The sequence below is a fragment of the Bactrocera oleae genome, chromosome 4 (genome assembly GCF_042242935.1).
Source record: "Bactrocera oleae isolate idBacOlea1 chromosome 4, idBacOlea1, whole genome shotgun sequence".
NCBI lineage: Eukaryota > Metazoa > Arthropoda > Insecta > Diptera > Tephritidae > Bactrocera > Bactrocera oleae.
In genome coordinates this window covers 53,580,911-53,603,597 of record NC_091538.1, presented here as the reverse complement: position 1 = coordinate 53,603,597, position 22,687 = coordinate 53,580,911, and the positions used below count along the sequence as shown (strand labels likewise).

At 32.4% G+C, this 22,687-nt stretch overlaps 4 protein-coding genes, 3 long non-coding RNA genes and 1 other non-coding gene across 16 annotated transcripts in view; 5 read left to right on the top strand and 3 right to left on the bottom strand.

Annotated features, from left to right (window-relative positions):
• Positions 1-3,101, top strand: part of LOC138857100 (uncharacterized) — a 44,955-nt gene extending 41,854 nt beyond the window's left edge. Inside the window, exon 3 of one of the 3 annotated variants that reach the window (XR_011396069.1) lies at positions 2,987-3,101. This is a non-coding gene — a long non-coding RNA (uncharacterized lncRNA). Of the gene's footprint in view, positions 1-781; positions 1,408-1,773; positions 2,026-2,986 lie in introns of those variants that run through there. The other 2 variants (XR_011396067.1, XR_011396068.1) reach the window with 2 other exon arrangements.
• Positions 2,484-2,740, bottom strand: LOC118681000 (uncharacterized). The gene is made up of 2 exons (XR_004976630.2): positions 2,686-2,740; positions 2,484-2,588 (listed from the first exon to the last, which is right to left on the bottom strand). It is a non-coding gene; the product is annotated as an uncharacterized lncRNA (long non-coding RNA).
• A 1,415-nt stretch (positions 3,102-4,516) lies between the features above and the next one.
• On the top strand, positions 4,517-7,834 carry LOC106621313 (zinc finger protein 569). The gene is made up of 12 exons (XM_014240112.3): positions 4,517-4,695; positions 4,759-4,886; positions 4,950-5,119; positions 5,217-5,369; positions 5,433-5,576; positions 5,649-5,778; positions 5,835-6,002; positions 6,066-6,353; positions 6,415-6,640; positions 6,705-6,940; positions 7,009-7,193; positions 7,272-7,834. Exons 1-12 carry the CDS (start codon positions 4,590-4,592, stop codon positions 7,669-7,671), a joined length of 2,334 nt encoding a protein of 777 aa, XP_014095587.3. The 5' UTR covers positions 4,517-4,589; the 3' UTR covers positions 7,672-7,834.
• A 182-nt stretch (positions 7,835-8,016) lies between these two features.
• Positions 8,017-20,912, bottom strand: LOC106621314 (uncharacterized). Of its 7 annotated transcripts, none has more exons than XM_036363246.2 (3): positions 20,635-20,851; positions 17,465-17,914; positions 8,017-8,455 (listed from the first exon to the last, which is right to left on the bottom strand). In XM_036363246.2, exons 2-3 carry the CDS (start codon positions 17,784-17,786, stop codon positions 8,352-8,354), a joined length of 426 nt encoding a protein of 141 aa, XP_036219139.2. In that variant the 5' UTR covers positions 17,787-17,914; positions 20,635-20,851; the 3' UTR covers positions 8,017-8,351. The 7 variants fall into 7 exon arrangements, 6 of the variants coding, with proteins under 6 accessions (XP_036219139.2, XP_036219141.2, XP_036219140.2 ...); XM_036363248.2 differs by lacking the exon at positions 20,635-20,851 and adding an exon at positions 19,582-19,711; XM_036363247.2 differs by lacking the exon at positions 20,635-20,851 and adding an exon at positions 19,539-19,695.
• On the top strand, positions 13,418-14,564 carry LOC138857178 (uncharacterized). Its single transcript, XR_011396197.1, has 2 exons — positions 13,418-13,992; positions 14,136-14,564. It is a non-coding gene; the product is annotated as an uncharacterized lncRNA (long non-coding RNA).
• On the top strand, positions 19,162-19,243 carry TRNAS-CGA (transfer RNA serine (anticodon CGA)). Its single transcript has one exon. It is a non-coding gene; the product is annotated as a tRNA-Ser (tRNA).
• Positions 20,913-21,293: 381 nt separating the features above from the next.
• On the top strand, positions 21,294-21,761 carry ox (ubiquinol-cytochrome C reductase complex subunit oxen). Its single transcript, XM_014240117.3, has 2 exons — positions 21,294-21,518; positions 21,597-21,761. Exons 1-2 carry the CDS (start codon positions 21,387-21,389, stop codon positions 21,630-21,632), a joined length of 168 nt encoding a protein of 55 aa, XP_014095592.1. The 5' UTR covers positions 21,294-21,386; the 3' UTR covers positions 21,633-21,761.
• Positions 21,714-22,589, bottom strand: mRpL18 (mitochondrial ribosomal protein L18). Its single transcript, XM_014240116.3, has one exon. It carries the CDS (start codon positions 22,344-22,346, stop codon positions 21,765-21,767), a length of 582 nt encoding a protein of 193 aa, XP_014095591.3. The 5' UTR covers positions 22,347-22,589; the 3' UTR covers positions 21,714-21,764.
• Between the last annotated feature and the right edge of the window lie 98 nt (positions 22,590-22,687).

Here is a 22,687-nt window from a genome sequence, read left to right as displayed (position 1 = left end):
GTTCGCCAGCTAAGTGCATTAGTTCGACTCTTCCTTGGCCTCTGGTGTATACCATGTTTCATCGGCGGTCATGAAACACTGCAGAAAGTCTTTCTGATTGCGCCTAACTAGCCTCAAATACTAATTTGAAATTGTTTCACGGTTGCGTCTGTTGTCCGAATCCGCAGCACCCATCACGCTAACTGTTTTATCATGCACAATATTGCATGCTGGATAAGACTCACGCCCACGACCCGCTTTCATAAGAAGTCTAATCGAATCTTTGTGTTCGATGAATTTGGCAGTTGCAGCACAAAGGTGAATTCTCCTTGCGCTAGTAGCGTCATCGGACAGTGAGCCTAAGTACTAATCGTTACACAATCGTACATACATATGTATTATAAATAAAGAAATATTGAGGTTCTTTAACTCAGCTATCTACAGAAAACAAATTTAGCAAAGAAGATAACAAAAGGTAGAAGAACGCGTGTTGTTTACAAATATTTAGAAAGTGACAATCTGACAGTATAATTTTTTTCATTTAATTTCCTTTTTAAGGCTATAGGCTGGCATCACCTCTTATTTGATCAGTTCGCAAATTGAACCCTAGTATGGTAAGTGAAATTTTTTTCATCAACTGTTCGATTTATACCCAACATTCTTATGATGCCGTATTATTATTTTCATTTTGTTGGAAAAAGGTCTGCCAAAATTCCAATTTTAACTTTTTTTCCCCTTCGTTCAAGCACGAGATTATAAGTATGATTATTAACTAAAACACATATTTTTTTTTTCATTTTAGATGATCCTGTCAGGAGTTATGCAGATAACGCGGGCGCACCTTTTTTTCGAGGGGTCACCGGAAATTACATTACAATGGCGGAGTTTTGATTTTTTTTAAATTTAAATCTCAGAAATTATTCTTTAAATGTGTAACTTCAAGACAGAAAAAAGTTTGAATTAAATAAATAATTTTTTATATTGAAAAAAAATATTGAAAATACCCGACGAAACCCATGTAACCCCTTAAGAAAAATTTTTAATTTTTAAAAATGTTACGCATACGCCCCACCATATTTTATGTGTGTTGAATAATTTTCATATTAAAATGTTCAATTTTATGATTATTTTTAGATATTTATTAAGACTGTACGAAAATTTGTAAACACGCTGTCACGCTCTTTTTGCTAACTTTAAGACTCACTTCAGAAGCGAGAGGAGAAATGCAACCACACAGCTAAGTTGTAAAGTACATGTCATATGTATATGTATTGTATATCATATGTACATACCATATATAATATCACATTTGTACAATAGATTTTGTATATAACCAATTTTTTTAACACAATACAGACAACATATATTGTTTTTTAGTAGTGAATTTAACAATTTATTAGTTTTATTAAATTTTACACTTTGTGTGAAACAAATTTTAAGATCTCTCAAAAAAATTTATTTGACAAGAAAAAAACAATAATTCACGCTTACCATATACTTTAAAAATATTTATTCTTGTATTACAACACAAAATAAATAACTTTATATGAAACTGTAAATATTCAATAATAATAATAATAAAAATATCTATCTTTTTATACTCTCGCAACTTGTTGCTACGGAGTATAATAGTTAAATAAATAAATGTGTGTTCATTTATTTTATAAACCTACAAGTATTTTTGTTGGTATGTTGTAATAAAATTTGCAAACAAACCAACTTAAATCACCACTCTAAATCACCTGCCTAATCTACCAGCGCCTTCATTCCACTCAGTGTTTGTTGTTATTGCAGCTAACATTGTAAAAAAATATCACGAAATCAGCAGACTCGCATTTTACCAGGTGAACAGCAACGTAAAGAAAGTCACCCAACTACATTTTGTGCAGCGTAAAATCATCGTGGTTCGTGTCTTTGCTAAATTTAAATCTGTTGTGCACCCTGTGTTGTGTAAGCAAAATGCGCTCGGTGAGCAAACTTGCATTGTACCAGGCAAACAGGAGCGCAAAGGAGGTCACCTAGCAAATAAGCAAGCTTCATGTATTTGCTAAATTCAAATCTACGGTGCAGGCTGTGCCAAACTGCAGCACATATAATTCATACGGGGCGGTTGTTATTCTGAAAAAAATTCCTTTGCTATTTTTACTTATTTATTTAAAATTTATAATTTATTTACATAAAAAGTATTGTAATTGTTCATTTTAAATTGTTATTACAAACGGTAAGCGAAAAAAATCATATTTTAAATTATAATTCAAATTTTATTGTAACTCCAATTATTATTTTTTTATACTACACTATATAATTTTTTAGACTAAAATTATAAATTCCAATTAATAAAAATCTTTAGAACTGGTTCACACAATTCATGTATTAGTGTCTTTTAGTTACCAGGCCAAGCAGACAGCTAGGCTAATCTGTATGTGACTCACAAAAATTTTCTACAGCTGAATCATCCTGAATTTGCCTTTGCTAAATTCCTTCTTGTGTGCGCTCAGTATACATTGTTTTTTTTTTGCAACGGATTTGTTTTCACCAAAACACGTTGTTGTTATTGTTTTATAGTGCAACAAAAAAACGCCATTGTTGATGCTTTTAATTTAATATTACTAGAAGTATAGATTTGTAATAGCTATAATTTCAATAAACAGATACAACTAAATAACTAAGTATTAATTATGTTTTATTCAATATTGATATACATACATATGCATTTAATTGTTTTCTCTTGGACATGTGCACATGTTTATAGCAGATATTTCTTTAATTCCTGCCAATAGGTGTTTCCCACAATAATCGAGGTCGAGTATCAGAAGTAATTTTCCACTTATTGCATACTTCTTCAATTATTACTCACACTTTCGCAACCTTTACTTCGTACTGCATGTAAAACTAGTTACAGTCGTTTGTTTCAGAGTTGGTTCACCTTTTAGAATTTCTTTAATAACCACTACACTATCAACTTGCAACTTGCATTTTCTTTTCATGTCGGCTTTTTTACTTTCAGCCTCCTTACAGACAAATCAATTCACGTGTTTTTTAAACTGTCATTCTACCAGGCGAACAGAAATGCAGGGAATGTGGCTCGGCCAATGTTTTTTCTCGCCATGTCATGCAAATACATATAAAATAATACATTTAATATTCGGTTTGCGCCTTTGCTAAATTTCTTTTGCACCCTTTGTTAACTTCAATATGATTGGATGTCGTCGGTAAATATATGTATGTAGTTAACTGCAATGCCAAAATATATAAAATAAAAAAATAAAAAAGCAATTATCTCTTATAACACAACTTAGTAGTACAATTGCCAAGTATATAAATAAGTATACCAACCGTTCGTACATGCATTGTATGCACGATTTATTGGAAATGGTGCACATAATTTATTTTCTAATTCAAATTTCTACTTTGTTTGCCGCCTAATTATGACTGGTAACTTTAATTTAATTTTATGCAGAAATTCGATTTTATTTATATTGGCTACCGGGATGAAACTTTGCGCGTCCACCTACGGTCTAGTGTTGTTTTGTTTTCGCTAAGGTGTCGCCAAGAGCCTAAAATCCAATGTTAAAAAAAATGCGAAAAAATTCTGCGCTGCTCCAGAAAAAATCAAAGCGTCGTCATGGGCAAAAGCGTTACTGCCGTCAACTGTCATCTCCATATTTGGTATTATGTTTATGTTGCTGCACAAACAACATTACACTATTTTAGGAATACTTGTAGCTTCAAACGCTGAACACGATCATTTCAAGTACATATTTTTATTTGTAGTTTTTCTGCAAGATCTATAATTTAGTAACAACTGTGCGCATTTAACGGTATATTCATACATATTGTGCACTTATTCTGTTAGCCATAGATAAATTGTGTTATATCTTCGTTGAATGAGATTAGCAGCCATAGCAGAGCACATACAATTCTTCCACGTTCTCTGGCCATAGACTGATGGAAATTGAAATTATGTTGGCTGTATTTTGTATGTACTCGCTGTGCACGTAAATTTTTAAACATGTAAAATTCGTGCAATTTTTATGATCGAATTAAATATTAGTAACCAGGTAATTATGACAAAATGTTAGTGGTAGGAGATGTCACAATCGCTGTTTGTAATGATAGGATAACGTCAAATATAGTAGTTTTGTCAGTTGAAATATGGGTAGTTGTTATCATAAGGAATGTAAACATACTTTGCATTTTGATTGGAAATTATTTAAAGATATAATTAAAATTTTTAATATAATAATTAGCTTTCGACTACATTTACATAAAATAAAGGTTTATGTTAGAAATGTTACTTAATTTTAGTTGGTATTTATTTAATTTAATTGTAAAAAGTAAGGTTATCTCTTTTCTAATTAGGTTATTTATATATATATTCATTATTTTATAGTTTATTTGTGATATATTTTTTGGGTGTTTAGATGCATGCATGTAACACAAATATCTTTTGGTACATTAGTCACCCTGTAAATAATCACGACACCACACACAGATGTCGCGCAAACTATCAGCGTCAGCTGTTTGCGCCACGCAACGTTTTTTTGCACGCGAGTGTTGTGTATAAAATCATTTAGTAAATAAAAGAAGTCTACGCAGTAAATAAAGTGATGAGTGAATTAAATAGTGAAGAAGATGCCTTTTTCGACGATCTAATAGAAGACGAGAATGCTGATAACGAATCCTTACCAAACTTTGCATTTCCAAATCTCAAAGGTATTGCGAAATTAAAATGTTATACGTGTTTCTTTACACCTTACAAGCTCGTCACATTAACAGGTGATCCTGATTTGCTGTGTGAATTTAATACTAACGATGAGAATACAATTAGTACTAATGAATATTTGGACCAAGCCATCATAAGTAATTTGAGCACATTGGAATTCAAATGGAATAGTGAATGCTTGGTAAAACATTAAATATATGCGAATGTATGAGCAATATTTACATTTTTCCGTATATGTACATAGATTTGTACGGAGCAGTTTGAGGAGTACCATGAATTGCTGAAGCACTGCAAACAATTCCATATAAATGAGTTCGATGAGTATACGTGCACTGTCGGAGATTGTGATGAGCTAATTGTAGATGAGGATTCACTCGCCAGGCACTTGGTATTGAGACACAGTGATTTACACGGGTGAGTAAAAAAATATACAAATATTTTCAGAATTATATGTGGTTATATTCACTGACTGGTTGCATTCTAAGTAATATGTGTTTATAATTGTTTTTAGTATAAAAATATATGGCAGCTGCCCTTTTTGCAATCTACGTTTTTCAAACTTTAATGAGCTTAATAAACATTCATGCTATCGTAAAATAAATAGAAAGGCTTGCACACAGCCTTACTGCCAATATTGTAAGGAGGAGTTTGTCTCGCATAAAAGGTGAAAATTTCTTATTTATATCAATAACTTTCGTCATTTGAAATGTGAATTTGTCTATTCAAGATTCCTATTTCATCTGCAATTTCATTTGGCTAAGCGGCGAGCCAAGGTTTGCATGATATGCAACACCGAATTTTCTGATGTGGAAGACTTTTTCCTACATGTAAATTATGAGCACGAATCACTGGATAAGTTGGCATGTAAAATGTAAGCACTAAATACTTGAACCTCTAGATACAATATATTATGAGAACATAAAATAAATGCTTTCTACAACAGCTGCGATCGCGTTTTTGCTGATTTGGAAACATACAGCGCACATGAAAATATGCACAAATTAAATCCGAAATACAAATGTGATGAATGTAGCAAAGTTTATCATAATAAGAAATTACTACTAAAACATAAGGTTGGTGAGAAATACATAGATAAACAGCGCTTAACACTTTCTAACTTTATTTCTAGACTAATTTGCATTCTGCGATTGAGTATAAATGTGACTTATGTCCGAAAGTATTTCCAAGTTTCTCAATTTTACAAAACCACTTAAAGTGGCATAACATGGAAGCCGAAGTCCACGTCTACACTTGCACTAACTGTGGCTTGCTTGCCGGTGATTATGGCAGACTACAGGCATGCAAAATTTTGTATATACTTTTAGTGAAATTATAATTTCATTATTTGCTTAAATTTTAGAAACATACTTCAGATTGCTCATCTGAGTGCTTCGAATGCGAAATTGAAGATGAAATATTGACAGCGGCTTACAGCTGTCATTATTGCGCACAAGATTTCAAGGATAAAGATTCGCTCAGCAAGCATCGCGCTACGGGCGTGCATAAAAATGAGAAATTCATTTGTCCCATTTGCAATGAAGAGATCGACAGCGTAAAAGCAAAGCGTCTACACATGTATACGCATAAAGATTATAAAAATTTTCTAGAAAATCTACCACTTAAGCGCTTGCTAATGTGTGATGTGGGCGTAAGTTAAAGAAATTCACCAAATGTCTACATTTTAAGCAAGTTTTTTTGCATATTTATAGGATTGTGAAGAATGCTACAACGACTGGGCTGCCTTGCAGCGGCACAAAACGCGCATACACAAATCAAATACATGTACAAAATGCAAACAAAAGCTAGCTGATGCAGCGGAACTGGCAAAACACATGAAGCAATGCGAAACGACTGCATTGACATGTCAGTTTTGTGATAAAGTATGCCCGACAAAAATGTCACTGGCTGTGCATGTAGCTAGAAGACATAATAATAGTGCGTAATATTGTAGAAAATTGATTCTTCTATTTTGAATAAAAAAAAAAAATTATAATTGCAGAAAATGTGGTCTGTCCACATTGCTCCGTTGGCTATAAAGATGAGCAAACACTACAACAACATATAGACTATTCACACGTGCCTGTGCCTTGTACAAATTGCGAAAAAGTGATCAACTGCAAACGTAATTTGGAGATTCATATGCGTGTGGTGCATGAGACTGAAACCAGATATTTCTGCACGCATTGTAATAAAGGATTCTATCATCGCTCACAGCGTGATCTGCATGAAGAGAGTGTAAATATGTTGTTTTATGGCATTGTTTATGTTTAAATATTGATTAGAATTGTTTGCCGTATTTACAGGTGCATCCAGACTCGGTCTACAAATGCGGTCAATGTAATTTCAAAACAAAATATGCTAAGTCGCTGGAAATACACATAGCGAAGCATTTGCAAAAGCTGGAGTTTAAGTGTCCGCACTGTGATAAAACATTTGGCCGCAAAAACACGCTCACATTACACATCAAGCGGCATAAAAATGATAAGCCGTAAGTTAATTTCATTAAAAATATTTTACAAATATTGCTACAAGCTGCATACGAAATATATTATTTTTCTTCGTGCAGTTTTAGATGCTTCGATTCTATTGTTGATGGCTGCGATGCAGCTTTCATCACACGTCCGCTATTAAATAATCACATCAAAAGCAAACATTCCATACAGCAGCGTAAAACTAAGAATGCCAGCCAACCAAAGCGTAGACTTGGAACGCAAAGAAAGTCGATTACAAATAAAAATGTAACGCAGATTGCAGTTAATTCCTTTGAAAATAGTACATTGCTTCAAATCAACTCAAGTGGGACAGTGTTGACAGCAGAAAGCAGCTTTGCCGATGTTGCCGGGTTGTCACATGCAGTTGATGAGAATTATATGTTGCTCGTGGTGAATGATGAGGCACTGGAAATGGTCGCTGATGCAAGTGAGCAACTATTGGCACTGGACGCCGCAGATATTTTAGCAAGTTGAAGATTTTCTTATGCACGTCCCTGCTTGGCTGCGATATGAATTACATATTTATGTATACAAATTTATCTACACACCATTTACATTGTAAATGTTCTCATTTTTTGTTTGGTCATCTGTAAATTGTTTTAATAAACAACTATTTTGCATTTGAAATTACAACCAACGTCTATGCTAGTTTTTATTACTTGCAAGCACAGTGCGGCTGAATTTATAAATATCTCCGATGCACAATTCTTACGCCACGGCGCATTTATTTCTTAATTGTTCGTCAGTTAAACAATATGGACCGATTTTTTTTTTTTTTTGATATCTGCTTTTGATGTAAAAACCACTACAACAACAAACTACATGTGTAAATAAATATTATATTGTATATATATGTATATTGTACGTACATATGCCTTTGTGCCGTTGTATAATGAATTTGTATAGATATTGCATTTATAATTTGTTAAAACACATACACACATACACACTACAAGTAACTGTACTCAGACTACAAATAATTAATTGAGCGCAATCACGTCAATTTGACTGCACTTTTACATGGTTTCAAGTATTAAATTTGAATGTAATTAACAACAGAGCATTTGCAAGAAGAATGGGCGTATTCCCGTTTAGAATCTTATATTCGTAGTTGTTGTGTAAATATAAGTATGTATGAATTAAAATTGTCTACGTTAATTTGTCTTTTTTGACTTTTTGGCTTGTTTGGTTTTCAATTTCTCCTTCTTCTTCAATTCCTTCTCCATCAGCGACTTGTACAGTTTGTAGCCGAAGAGCGCTGCAAAAAATACAAAAGAAAAACAAAAACAAAATTAATCATTGAAAGTTCCATTTAATTTATTAAATACATACAACATAAACAAAAATTACTGTTTCGATTATGTAATAATCTCAATGAAACAACCGAATTTATATGGAGAACACTATACCGTTTATCATTTATCACCATCGCATGGAAAACCAAATTATATTTGGCCTATCTGTACCTCCACATAAAAATCTTCCATATCGAATTTATTTAAAACAAAATTAATTATAGAAAATTAAAAAAAAAAATAGAAATTTACTTTTTATACTAACACCCATTTGCCGATTTATCAATGCGTATCACCTTTGTTACAAACAGATCTTTCCAGAACGTAAACTATAAAAATCATAACGCTACCAGAGCTCATTTGGTTCGAATTTTGTGAATATAAGCCAAGTTTGTAAAAAGTTGCCGGATACAAAATTAAAATAGAAATTAAAAATTTTTAATTATAAGATTGGCATTAAAAATGTTTTGTTTTATTTTTTAAGCCGTTATTTGGAATTAAAAATTTATTTGTAAATTAACATTAAATTTATTGAAAAATAAAGCAAAAATTAATAAACCCAAGCATATAATTAAAAATTAAATAAAGAAATTCTTTTAGAATTCACATTATAACGCGTTTGCGTACTTCGTTTTTACAATTTTGACTATCTTTTGAAAAAGAAAGCTTATTTTTAATAAAATATCCTGATTCAGGGTTTGCAAACCAATTCTGATTTTCAATGGTGTCACAGAATCTGATTGGTTTTTTGTCTTTTCGAACATATGCAAAACCAATATACAAATCAGCTGTGACAAAACTAATGTGACAAAACTTGCAAATGAATAAATTTGGAAGCTTTTCATAAATTTGAAATACCGAATAAAGTCTACTAAAGTTTACAATGAGTTCTGCTATTTTAGCATTTATTTTATTGGAAGAAAAAAAGCAACGAAAAAATTAAAAGGAAGGAATTAAGAGATCACAGTACTCCACTTGCACCAGGAGACCCACATGTGAAATTTGGCTTGCAATTACTTGTATGTTTGTATAGATGCTTACTTTACAGATTTATATCACATTATCGACTGAATAAATACGCTATTAGGTGTTAATTTACGTTTCCCCTATAGAAATAAAGATAAATTAAATCGTAACAATAATATAAACTAATTTCCTAACTTACAATTCAAATCTGTCAACGACTATCCGCTTGCTTTGTTTCTGATAACAAAACCGATAAAATTGGTTTCCGTGACACCCCAAATCGATACAACTTCTGTTTCGAATGTCAAGCCAATATTATCTGAGTTCATGACACCTACCTACATTTTTAACTTCCCGCTAAGAAAATTGAAAATTTTCTAAAAATCGGGAAGATATTGGTTTCACCCCATTTTGCAAAAATCGAGTTCTCAACAGATCTCGACGTTTTGAGGGTCGAGGAAGCTTCCCCGAACATTTCTACGATGATGTCCGTAGGTCTGTATGCATGTGTGGATGTATGTGTGTGTGTGTGGATGTATGTGACCCTCTTATAACTTTTAAACGGCTCAACCGATTTGAATAAACTAAACGGCATTCCAAAGGGTTTCATTGCACTTGAATTTCGTGTAAGTTTGGACCCAATCGGACCAGTAGATTTTTTCCAAATGACTCGACCGATCGATACCAAAAACTAATCAGTTCTAAGCCTTGAAGAAACACATCGTTTGCCGCAAACCGGGTCAAAATCGGTTGATTTACTTGCGAGATATTGAAAACGAAAAATTTCGAAGAGCTCAAAAGCAGTGAAAAAAGCGAAATTTGAACGTTAGCGTATGAAATTAGCGGGAAGTTGCAGGGATGGCCCTTGAGGCCAACCGTTTTCCACTTTTTTTTATCGATTTCAATTTGGATTCCGACAACTGCCAGATTGTACAACACCCCTGACAAGCTTAGCTCGTTTCGGCTTAATTATATTTAATTGCTTTTAATTATAGTATTTCAGTTAGAAATATGTAAATATTTTCTATTAATTTGAAAAATATTTTTTTTATTTGTTCCTTCAATCTAAACTAAAAAATATTATTTAAATTTTTAATCCAAGATGTTTAAGATAAAAAATTAAATTTTCTAATTTTTAATATCAAATTTAAAAAACAATTTAAAATTTTTTATTCTGATGAAATTTTCAATTTTATGTCCAACATCTAAAATTCCAGAAATTTTGTGTAATCCAATAAAATACTTTCACCTTAATAACATTACCTAATTTTGTATACGGAAATGTAATATAAATACATAGGATGCGACTCTCAAATAATATTGAAGACAGTTAGTTTTATATTATATAACCGATATTGTTAGCAGATTCATTAAAAGCATTTAATACTTTTACAATCACACTGTTTCATAAATAAGATCTAACTCTCAAATATTTTGCGAGTGTTATATACATACATACATAATCATGAGTCAGCATTTCCTTCAAACAAATAACAATACTAGCTATCAGACAACCCTTAAATTGAGTCAATTAGCAATTTTACATTAAGAATTACCAAATGTTGTTTGGTTTTGTTTTTGTCAGCTGAAGTCTACGATTTGTGGTAGATCTTGGCGAATGGCGTATCGAAAAAGCTAGTATAAATTGAATAAACTGGCATAATAAAATAGAGTTAGAACAGGAAGCCTGGCAATACTGCAATGAATTCTTTGAATAACATTGGAATCGATAGTATAGCTAACTTTGTTTTTGTTTTCACTTGTAAATTTTTAAAATAAGTTGGACAAAGTTGCGGCAAATTGAACTTGACTTGAATTTAGAGAAGGTCTAAAAATTTTGTGAAGATATCTCGACAAATAAAAAAGTTTTTCATGCAAGGATTGGAGTTTGATCGATCATTATATATGGGAGCTATACGCTATAGTAGTCCGATCTGAACAATTTCTTTGGAGATTGTAGCAATGTCTTGGATAATAATTTGTGCCAAATTTCGTGAAGAAACCTTATCAAATTAAATAGTTTTCCATATAAGGGCTTAAGTTCAGTCGATAACGATCAGTTTGTATGGCACGCTATATAGTGGACCGATATTGGCGGTTCCGACAAAATATCAGCTTTTTAGAAGTGCAAAATTTCATATAGATATCTCAAAATTAGACAGACGATATGGCTAAATCGATTCAACTCGTCACGGTGATCATTTATAATATATGTAAGTGCATATATATTTTATACGGTCTCCGACGTTTTCCTGTGAGTGTTACAAACTGCGTTGCAAGCTTAATATACAGTGGATCACAGCTTATTTGATACAGCAGTCGATATAAATTTCGAATCCCAATATTTTCTAAACTGAAAGGAATTTTGAAAAAATTTAAACGCTATATTTTAGAGTAAAGAATTTCATATATATAATGTCCTTCATTTATTTAAAAAATATTTTATTTTCAAATATATGTATATAAAATTAAAATTACTGCTAAATTTCAGGTCACAGCTTATTTGATACAGTTCAATTCTTTCTAAAATAACAAAAACAAATCACTTTCAATCTTAAATTCTTAATATTTTGTGTGAAAGCCTTTCGCCTTAACAAGAGCCTGGATCCTGGTTGGCATTGAATGGACCAACTTTTGTGTGGTTTCTAGGGTAATTTTCTGCCATTCCTCTAGTAGCGCCCTTTTCAATTCCTCTTTGTTCGAAATTTTGTGGCTTCGAATGTTTTTGTCTAATAAAGCCCACAAATTTTCAATAACATTCATATCAGGTGACTGTGCCGGGGGTGTCATCAAATGGGGACAGTTCCATATGAGCCAGGATTGAACGACTGCTGCTTTGTGTTTTGGGTCGTTATCTTGATAAAAGCGGAATTTTTCTTTTATACCAAGATTCTCGGCACTTTGCAGCAAATTACTTCTCAGGATATTAAGGTACATATTTTTGTCCATTGTCCCTTCAATAAACTCCAAATTTCCTACACCGGCTGAGGACATACAACCCCAAACCATCACACTTCCACCGCCATGTTTCACTGTAGCTCTTAGGTTCTCCTTATTTAGCTCTCTATTCTTTTTTCGCCAAACGTAAGACATGCCGTCGGACCCAAAAATATTGAATTTCGACTCGTCTGAAAATATAACCGTGTTCCAAAAATCATGGGTCTTACAAACATGTTCCTGAGCGAACTTTAGTCGACATATTTGGTTTTTTTTACTAATAAATGGTTTCTTACGAGCAACTCGACCATTAAAATCATGTTCGCGGAGTACGCGGCGGATAGTTTCAGCACTACATGATTTTCCTAATTCCTGATGAACATCCACAACCAATTTTGGAGCTGATAGTTTGGGGTTTACCTTGATTTTTCGAACAATATAGCGCTCTTCGGAAGCACTAAAAATTTTGTTTGGCGCACTTCTGCCTTTACTTTCCACTCGATTTTCATGTAAATATCGCTCAATGATGTGCTGTACAGTGGAGGCACTAAGGTTCACAATTTCACCAATTTGTCGAACCGATTTACCGTTTTTAAATTTGTTTATGACCAGTTCACGCTGCTCAATTGTTGTACGACGACCCATTTTTATATAAACGCACTTGCTGTCTCCATGGTTTATTATAACACACTAAAAAATATTTAAAACTAATCATAAACGACGCCAATATGCATGGCAAAATAAAATACAGTTATGCGGTGCGACAAGCTGGCGCCTCGTGATGGAAAAATATCTGTATCAAATAAGCTGTGACCTGAAATTTAGCAGTAATTTTAATTTTATGTACATATAGTTGAAAATAAAATATTTTTTAAATAAATGAAGTACATTATATATATGAAATTCTTTACTCTAAAATATAGCGTTTAAATTTTTTCAATATTCCTTTCAGTTTAAAAAATATTGGGATTCGAAATTTATATCGACTGCTGTATCAAATAAGCTGTGATCCACTGTACCTTTTTCAGGGTATAAAAAATAATTATTTGCGATTAGCGTGAAGGCCAACTTTGATTTAAACCAAACTAAGATTGTCATTTTTTTTTTTAAGTACAGAGACGGCACTATCTCTGCCACATACAATATATGTATACACAAATATGGTACAAACGTATGAATATGAATGTACATATATTTATAAGTCCAATATTTGAACTTAATTAAGCACACACAAATAATTAGATTGTTACTCCAAAATAAACACTAATAAACAAACATTTAATAAGAGATAATTATTTACAGAAATATTCTGGGAAAATACTGATTTACAGAAAGTATTTTACTGGTTAACAGCATCTACACAAATTAGAAACTTCAAAACATGGTTAAATACCAAATGTCAAGGCAAGAAACGGAAAGTAACTTATAAAGCCGTTAGACAACTTTCTTTTTTAACGTGCTGCGTTATGCGTGCACGTCGAATAATAAAGAAAACACACAAAAAATTTAATTATTTCGGCTAACTTCTGGTCGCAAGCTAAAAAACAGTTGTTTGAAGAGTGGCAACTTACAAAAGGTTTCAAGAGCAATTAGACAGGTAAAGGAAAAAAAGGTCCAATAAGAGTGCATCTATAGCGACGCGTTTTCACTATTACTTTGTGAATATTAAACTTTCACTATAATTATTATTTTGCAACACAATGACATGGAAAATATTTTATCATTTTCAATATCTAATAGATATCAATAAATTTCGATCAAACCACGTTGTAGCGGCGTGTAACCACTTGTTTGCGCCAAGCCTGTGAAGCGCAAAACTACAAAATGCACACACAAACATGCGTATATAAACACTTAAGCAATAAATAATTAACCTTTGCACCACAAATATTCGATTTTCAATGCTACACACGCAACTAGTTCTAAAATGAATTTCAAAACTTCGCGCACAGCCATCAACACAAGCATACTTATATGTAATAATAATAAAAACTATTGAAAAAAAAATTAATACAAAACTCGCAACACACCAAACACCAAAAGCACCGTGAATAACAAAGCCGCCACAATGGAGTAATTGTAGACTTGTTGAAAATTCGTATATTGCATTAGCTTTTGCTCGGCATGCTCGATGGTGTTGCGCAGCGTATCCTTAGCATTGTGCAAAAACTCGACACGTTCCTGACCGGATAGTGACTCGACCTTCTTCTGCAGCGCGTGAATTTTATCGAGCAACCGTTGTGCATAACTGTTATCACCGCCAATTCGATGTATGATCGATTGTACGGTGCTTCGCAGCTGATCGATTATGTGAAGGTGTTCGCCGCCGCCGGTTGCCATAACCGTAAGAACATATATACATATGTATGTATGTATGCACCCGCCGAGTCTGCTTGTGTTACTTATGGTATGTGTTTGTATGTATGTAATGCAGGTTTGTGCACACCAGCGCGTAGCGTTAAAAGCCCAATAATTGTTTTGTACGAATGTGCTAAGTGACGGCGTTCAACTGCCAACAAATGTGAGTGCAACAAGCGGATAGACCGTCGTCCGCTAGCTGCGCTTGAATACTGGGAGCACGCGAGCGAACATGTGTATTTGGCTAGGCGCACTACGAACGGCGTTGGGGAAGTAGCAAAACAAAAAAAATATACCGAAAGATAGCCGCTTGGAAGTTGGCGCTCAGCGTTATTGTTCTGTGTGTGTACATATGTACATATAATATGTATGTAAGATTTTCTATTTTAACTTTGCTCTATTTATTTTATACGAATTCGGTACTCGCTCGAATCTTATCGGACACCCTGATGATTCGTTGAGGAAACTTCAGTTTACACATGTGCTTGCAGCAAAATAGTAGCTATATGGTAAACTATTATGTCAATACAGTTTATTGAACATATGAGTAGAAATGTATGTAGATAATATGTATGTATGTACCATATACCTATGTAAAAAGTTTGCCCTATTGAAATTGTTAATAGGTAAAGATAATAGAGAGCTAAAAATGTAATCACTTATGAAGTAGGTATGTAGGAAACACCAAAAAATCACAAAGAATACGAGCCATGTCGATACAATCAAGCTGTAGTTTGATAAGTATATAATCGAAGAAGATATCGGAATAAAAGTTTGTAAAAATAGTGCATTTAAGGTATGGCATCTCACGTAAAAAATTTTTCGAAATCGGAATATATATTTTCAAGCTCCCAGATACCGAATATGTGGATCCCAGTGTCTAAGGATGACATTTTACCGAACATATCCTTCAATCTGTGAGATGTATTATTGAAATTCAGAGATAATATTTTCCTGATGATAACTTGCGCTGTGTGACAAAAATGAAAAAAACTTGGTCAAGACTTTTCCATACATTGTACTAAATATAATAATTTCAAACTTCCGGTTGGTTTTATACCGTATATATCGGTCAGGATGTAAGATTTCTTAGTAAAATTAAATTAATGTATAATATTGGAAGTATTATAGTCTAAGTGCTAAAAATATATGAAATCGGTCGATGAAATACCACAGATCCCATGTATTACTTGTATATATAATGTTTTTTGTTCTTATAGAAAACTTTACGCCAATATGCTGGTCAGTGAGTAAAATAGCGTGGAAACATGTTTTCGAGTATACTCGAGTAATGCCAAAAGTTAAATCGAACAGTCCAGATTTTCCCCTAGTCCCCCTATATAGTGATTTCTGACTTTCTAGCTGACCTTAAATCCGATATAGTGATGAAAACGTTTAAGTCGGTAAATTTGTGTGATATTTTATTGAAATTGAATGGATATTATTTCATAAATTTACTGATTGAGCGCTGATAATGAACGAAACTCGAACTTAATATAAACTCGATATTCTTAATTAAATAATTTCTGATTATTTGTTTGATTTTTTCCCCAATATTAAATTCTAGGCCTTTGGTTGAGTTTAAATCACAAACCTTTCTTTTAATTTAATTAGGTTGAGTCTCGAATACATGTACAACATTTTAATTGTAAAGCTGGTCAACATCTGAAAATATCGCACCGCTTTTGAACAACAAGAAAAATTTTTACTTCGGCTGCATCGAAGCAAGAATACCCTTTACTGGTGCATTTCTTATAGCATAAAAGAGTATAAAAAGATCTTTATGTTGATTTTGATCGGTCATTTTGTATGGCAGCTATATGCTATAGTGGTCCGTTATTGGCGGTTCCAACAAATCAGCAACTTCTTTGGGAGAAACGAACGTGTGCAAAATTTTAGATGGATATCTCAAAAACTCCATAGTTCACGTATATTCAGACGGACGGACAGACGCACATCGACTTAGCTCGTCATGCTTATCATTCATATATATTTTATAGGGTCTACCTTTCCTTTTGAGTGTTAGAAACTTTGTGGCAAACTTAATATATTCTGTTCAGGCTATAAAAAAAGTTTTCGAAGTTGAGTATTGCATTTTAACATATGCATAATAAAAACCCCGAAACGAAGGGTGATTTTAATTCCTGCGTTTCCATTACAGTCTGGTCTACGTATCCGAGCAGAACCGGATTTTTATCCGGCCACGGTTTTTTAAATTGGCAGCATTACCCAAAACTATTCTGAAAATGTTTTCTATCGCTTTAATTATTTTAAAGATTTTCTGAGCATTTCACTTAGCGAGAATTATTAACTGATGTTATCGATTGCAAAACGATCGACTTTTGAGTGGCAAATCAGTGACAAAGGTGTTAATTGATACTCAGAGTAGTTGTTTAGTTATGTTGAGCGACCTGGATCGTATTTAAAGTATTTAAATAAACTATGTTACTGAGGAATATTAATTATAAAGACAATTATCATTATTCTAGCTACTATGAATTAGTTGATGTAGATTTAACATTCAATGTCACACCCCACTTATCTTCGAACACTCTTTCCAAATCAAGCAGAACATTAAACTAATATTATTGATACATAGTACAAGTTTTCGCGTATTATAAACATTAACAAAGATACATATGTATGTAGGTTCAATTAAATGACAGTCTCAACATTTTAACACATTTTAAAACCACTCTCTTGCTGCTTACCAAATAGAAGCACAATAATCGCAATCATTGCAAAGAATATTGCATAATCCCAAGAGGAATGTACGGGTCCAGGTTGAGCATAGCGACGCATAAAATCCTCAGCGGTGCCCTCTTGTGGATTATAAAGATTCTCCTTAAGATTGGCCTTCTCCTCATCGCTTATACCGTTCATTTGTTCGATTAACTTCCAAACCTCATCCACACTGGGCATCTTAAAATCGCCATTGGGATCACCGAGATTTCCATAGGGATCACCAGAACCAGCGGCAAGTGCCGCCACGTCATCGGCGAATTGTTGTTGATTTACTGCATCATTAGCCATTGTCAGCAAAGTAATTGGCTGTCTGTCAAATGTATTTGTTTGTTTGTTTACTTGTTGCTTTGGTTATGTTCGTTCACTTTGGCACGCGAAACACTTGTTCACAATTTAACTGGCGCTTTAACGAAATTCTAATGCAATTTGCAATGTTGTTATTTGGAAAACGTTTATATATTATTATGCAATAGTTGGAGTATATTTATATTGTTGTAATATGGTAACAATATAATATCAAAATGGAGCAGAGAGGGAATGAATGCAAATTAAAGAAACTTGACAACAACAAAAATCAAAAGGGCTTTGGCAGTAAATTTGTCATGGCTAATATTACAAAAAAAAAAAACATTTATTTGTCGGCTAACATTTAATAGGGAATATTTTAAATTTAAAATAAATTTATTTATATCTAATATAAACGATCACAGATAGAATTAATGCATTTGAAAATATGATGTTATATATTTCATTAAAATATATGTAATATATAATACAAAATTGTGTATATGTCTACTCTAAAATAATGTTTTGCAACAAGTAAGTTGTCTCACTCTCTGGACTCTTAGTAAATAGCAAACATTTTTAAATGTTCTATTAAAACATGTAAATCTCTATTTTATCTAAAATTTCGATGGAAAATAAAATACCATTAAGTTTTAAATCTTTTGACTGATAAACTATTATGCTTTATAGAAAAAAATTCTAACCAAAAAAGTGTATTTATAGCCAACCCATCTTCTACATAATAGGAAAATATGAACTCATATTTTTCTACTACCACAACTACTTCACATGTTTTACCGTTCCCACAGTAGTCGGGTTTAGTTAACCGGAACGGACCCGATTTTTAACCCGTCAAGGACTGTCTACTCGTCACCATTCCTCGATATTACTTCAGGAATGTTATATTACGCTACAACAACAACAACTTCTTACGTTACGATTTCCGCATCATTTAACATCATTGGACGTAAAATTGGGTAAGCCAAAATAAATAGCTTAGCAGAGCAAATCAATATATATATATTTTAATTTTATTGTAATAAATTATATAAATTGTTAATTATTTACTCGTTTTTTTAAATAACATAATATGACGTATACATAATATATTTTTTTCTTTTGCAACAATTTGTAAACATGCATTTTAAAAAAGTGTTTTAAGTTACTACAGCAATATTTTAAACTTTAGAGCTTAACTACTTTCCAATTTATTAGAGCTTTAGCAAAATATGCAAGGTAGAAAAATATCAAAATTTTGAAGCATTTTAACTCAACAATAGCTGGCATCACTGCACATCAGCTATTATTATACACTAGAGATAAAGTTAAAACAGGCCAGCCAAGTTCAAGTGGCAACTTAAGCAATTTGCTATAATAAGCAGTCGTGGCCGAGTGGTTAAGGCGTCTGACTCGAAATCAGATTCCCTCTGGGAGCGTAGGTTCGAATCCTACCGGCTGCGAAAATCTTTTTGTTTATTTTTTAAGGAACATTTTTTTAATTGAAACCTTATAATTTGTTGAACTTATTTTAAATTGAATATGCAAAAATTATTATTTAAAATAAATGTACTTTGGTTTTGAATCCATTTATTGAGGTAATGGAGTTATCTACATATGTACAAAAGTTTTGTAAACTATGTTAACAGATTACTGAGTTTCACTCCCTCTACACATTATATATCACTGCTCATCAATTACCACGTTTGTAAACAAATGCAAAATTATTTAATACGTTTTCAATATACATATAATAACACTTTAAATATTATTCAAATTAATTAGCCAATTAGAACTTTACATTCGCAGCCACGTTGTAGTCCACTAAATTAGGTACTGATATTTTTTAACAGCATTGTGGTCAATAGGAGTACACAGTGTAGGCATATCAATGTTTTGTAGATATTTAAATCATAAATACCAAATTCAAGAGTTTGTGTGTTAGCAGTCTATAGAAAAAATGCTAATCTACACAAAATAAATAAGCTCTGATTTTTTGTGCAGACTTTTTGACAACGTCAGCATTTTTTGACCACGAACACCTATTCAATGGTCAGCAAAAAAAAAAATTTAATAAATAATACATACATATGTGGTGTATAAAATATATGTGAATATGTATGTTTATACACATTAGACACATACATACATACATAGGTATCTGAAGGAATACTATTGAAAAATGATAAGATAGGAAAAGCTGACTTTGTGTATTTAAAGTAAGAGCACTAACTGCCGGCGCAACTTTATCAGCTAGAGTATTTTATAGATTTGTTTGGATGTACATTAATTTTAACATGCATGCACTTATCAAATCATGTAAATAGAATGTGAGTATATGAAAATTATTTAAAATAATTTGTTTCAAAACACGTACATATATATAACACCAAAGAGTACGTGGAATTTAAAATATAATTGATATTTCTATGTCTTGAAGATACATATGTATATGTGAGCATTGTGGATAGTCTTGGTTGAACCATATAATTCAAAAAACAGAAAGAATACAAATTGAAGGTTTTGTTTATGTTTCTGACAATTAAAGTACTATGTATAGTCAAAGAATGTTAATGAATAATTTTAGGTAAAGAATCTATCTTTATAACTGAGTCAATTAAAATGTGAATGACCACAAAAATCCAATTGGAAAAAAGAAAGCAACCGGTTTGCTGCACAAATACAATCCTTAGCGATACTTTTTTTGTTTTGATAGAATAACAACAGGTGAAACATTTTTGAGGGAATTCTAAACAAATAAATAACTTAGCATTAGACACATGATAGCCGGCTAATATTACATGCAAGTTTACCTTTACTAGAATATATTGACAATATTTGAACTCTCACTTACCAGCTAGTCCAAATACAACAACAGCCGGTACATAAAATGCCAGATTGGGAATGCTTTGTTGGAATGGTGATGATGAACCAGTTAAATCAACCATTTTTTACTCAATTAATTTTCAAAGAAAAAATAACTATATAAATTAATTCAAACTGTGAAGACGAAAAGTCAGCCGAAACTTCGTTTGTAAATCGAATTGGAGTCTGTGATCTTCTGACAGCAAACAAATATGAATTAAAATGATATTCACAATGAAATATTGTTACGATTAAAAGTCGATAGGTTTTTGAGTACAATAAGAATATAAAATTAATTTCTAAATAACATCTTATTCTGTGTTACATGCTATGAATATTTCTTTCATTGGTTATGTTATGTAAAAAATTTTGAGTTTGTTTATTGATTCGGTGTCAATTATCTTCATTTTTAATATATGAGTAAATTGGCATTTATGAACCAAAAAATTTGAAAATGTTAATCTTATTTTATGTTACAATTTTATTTTACATTTAATATTTTATTAATAACTAATTAAGTACATTTAAAGTAGATATATTCATTAATTTATTTGCTTCACACGTGAGAAACGAACTATTCACAATAATTTAAATAAATCGATTGCTTTTATGATTCCGTCATTCCTTTAGTTTGACACCCACATTAATTTTGACAACAGCTGGTACTTGACAACTTCCTGTGTGAGTGCACGAATCGAGTTTTGCGAGTCGATTGGAAAACTTTTAAATAATTTCGAAATAATGAAGGCTATCTACAACACTTTATTCAAAAGGACTTCCACATATGCCGTAGGAATAATGGCATCAGTGTTCTTCTTTGAACGCGCTTTTGAAGTGGGGTCCACACAACTTTTCGAGTCCGTCAATAAAGGAGTAAGTTGCAATTTGTTTCCATCTGTCAAATTATGTAAGAACATATTTGACAATCTAATTTATTCACTATTATTTTAGAAACTGTGGAAGGATATCAAGGGTAAATACGAATAAGCTAAGAATCTTCAAGCGGCTTTTGGTACATTGTAACCGGGAATACTTCTTGCTATCAATGAATTAAAAACAAACATTCAATTAGAATAAATTTAACATTTATTGTTAAACAAAAACAAAAAAACAAATTTATTATTTATTAGGTGTCTCCCCCGTCTTTGCCTGTTGAGCCGGTTTTAGGTTATCTTCTAATACTTCCCATGGCTTCTCATGCCGCACAGCATCCCATGGCAATGGCGCATCGTATCGTTCTGGTTCTTGCAACTTAACTCCATTTTCTTCCAATGTTTTTAGAAACTTGTCAACTTTACCTCCGGCAACTGCGTCAATATTGCAGGCCATTTCAGTAATGCCTGACTGGAGGCATCTCATTGCCAGCACTCGAGCAAGATTCACAAAGGCAGGTGTATCTGTGGTTTTGTAAAGATGCTTTTTAATTGCCCATTCCGAAGTGCTCGCACCGACAATAGGACCATTTTGAAAATGTCTCACTTCTGCAGTTACGTAACGTCCACTTACAGTTAACTCCAATTTATGCCAAAACGAACGTCCAGGTTTTTCCAAAAAATAACCATTGGGTTTATGTGCAATACGCAATCTCTCCAGATTTCTTGGATTTCGATTTATTAAAACCGGTTCACCCGTGGGTTGGCTGATTTCCTTGATTTTACGCAAAACGCGTGAGGATCTTAGTGGTTGAAAGTGGCTAGACATAGTCGAAGTGACAAATTAATTCAATAATTAATAAATTGTTAGTTTTTGAAAAAACAATATTCTGATTACGAAAAATATTGAATGTTGACTTCTTCAAAGATGTGCTACTAATAATCTCCGCTGACAGTTTGTAAGAACAAATGCGCCGGCATTTTTTATGTAAATTCACCGACGTTGGAAAATTTCAAAATTTTTTTAACAGCGTATTCCACTTTGGCGTGTTCCACGATATGATATATTAGAGTCTGTATTAATTATATATGTAATTTTCTTCTTTTCAGCTTATTAGATTAGCTATTATTTCAGTTTAAAATTGTTAATTAATTATTGTGCGATTTTGT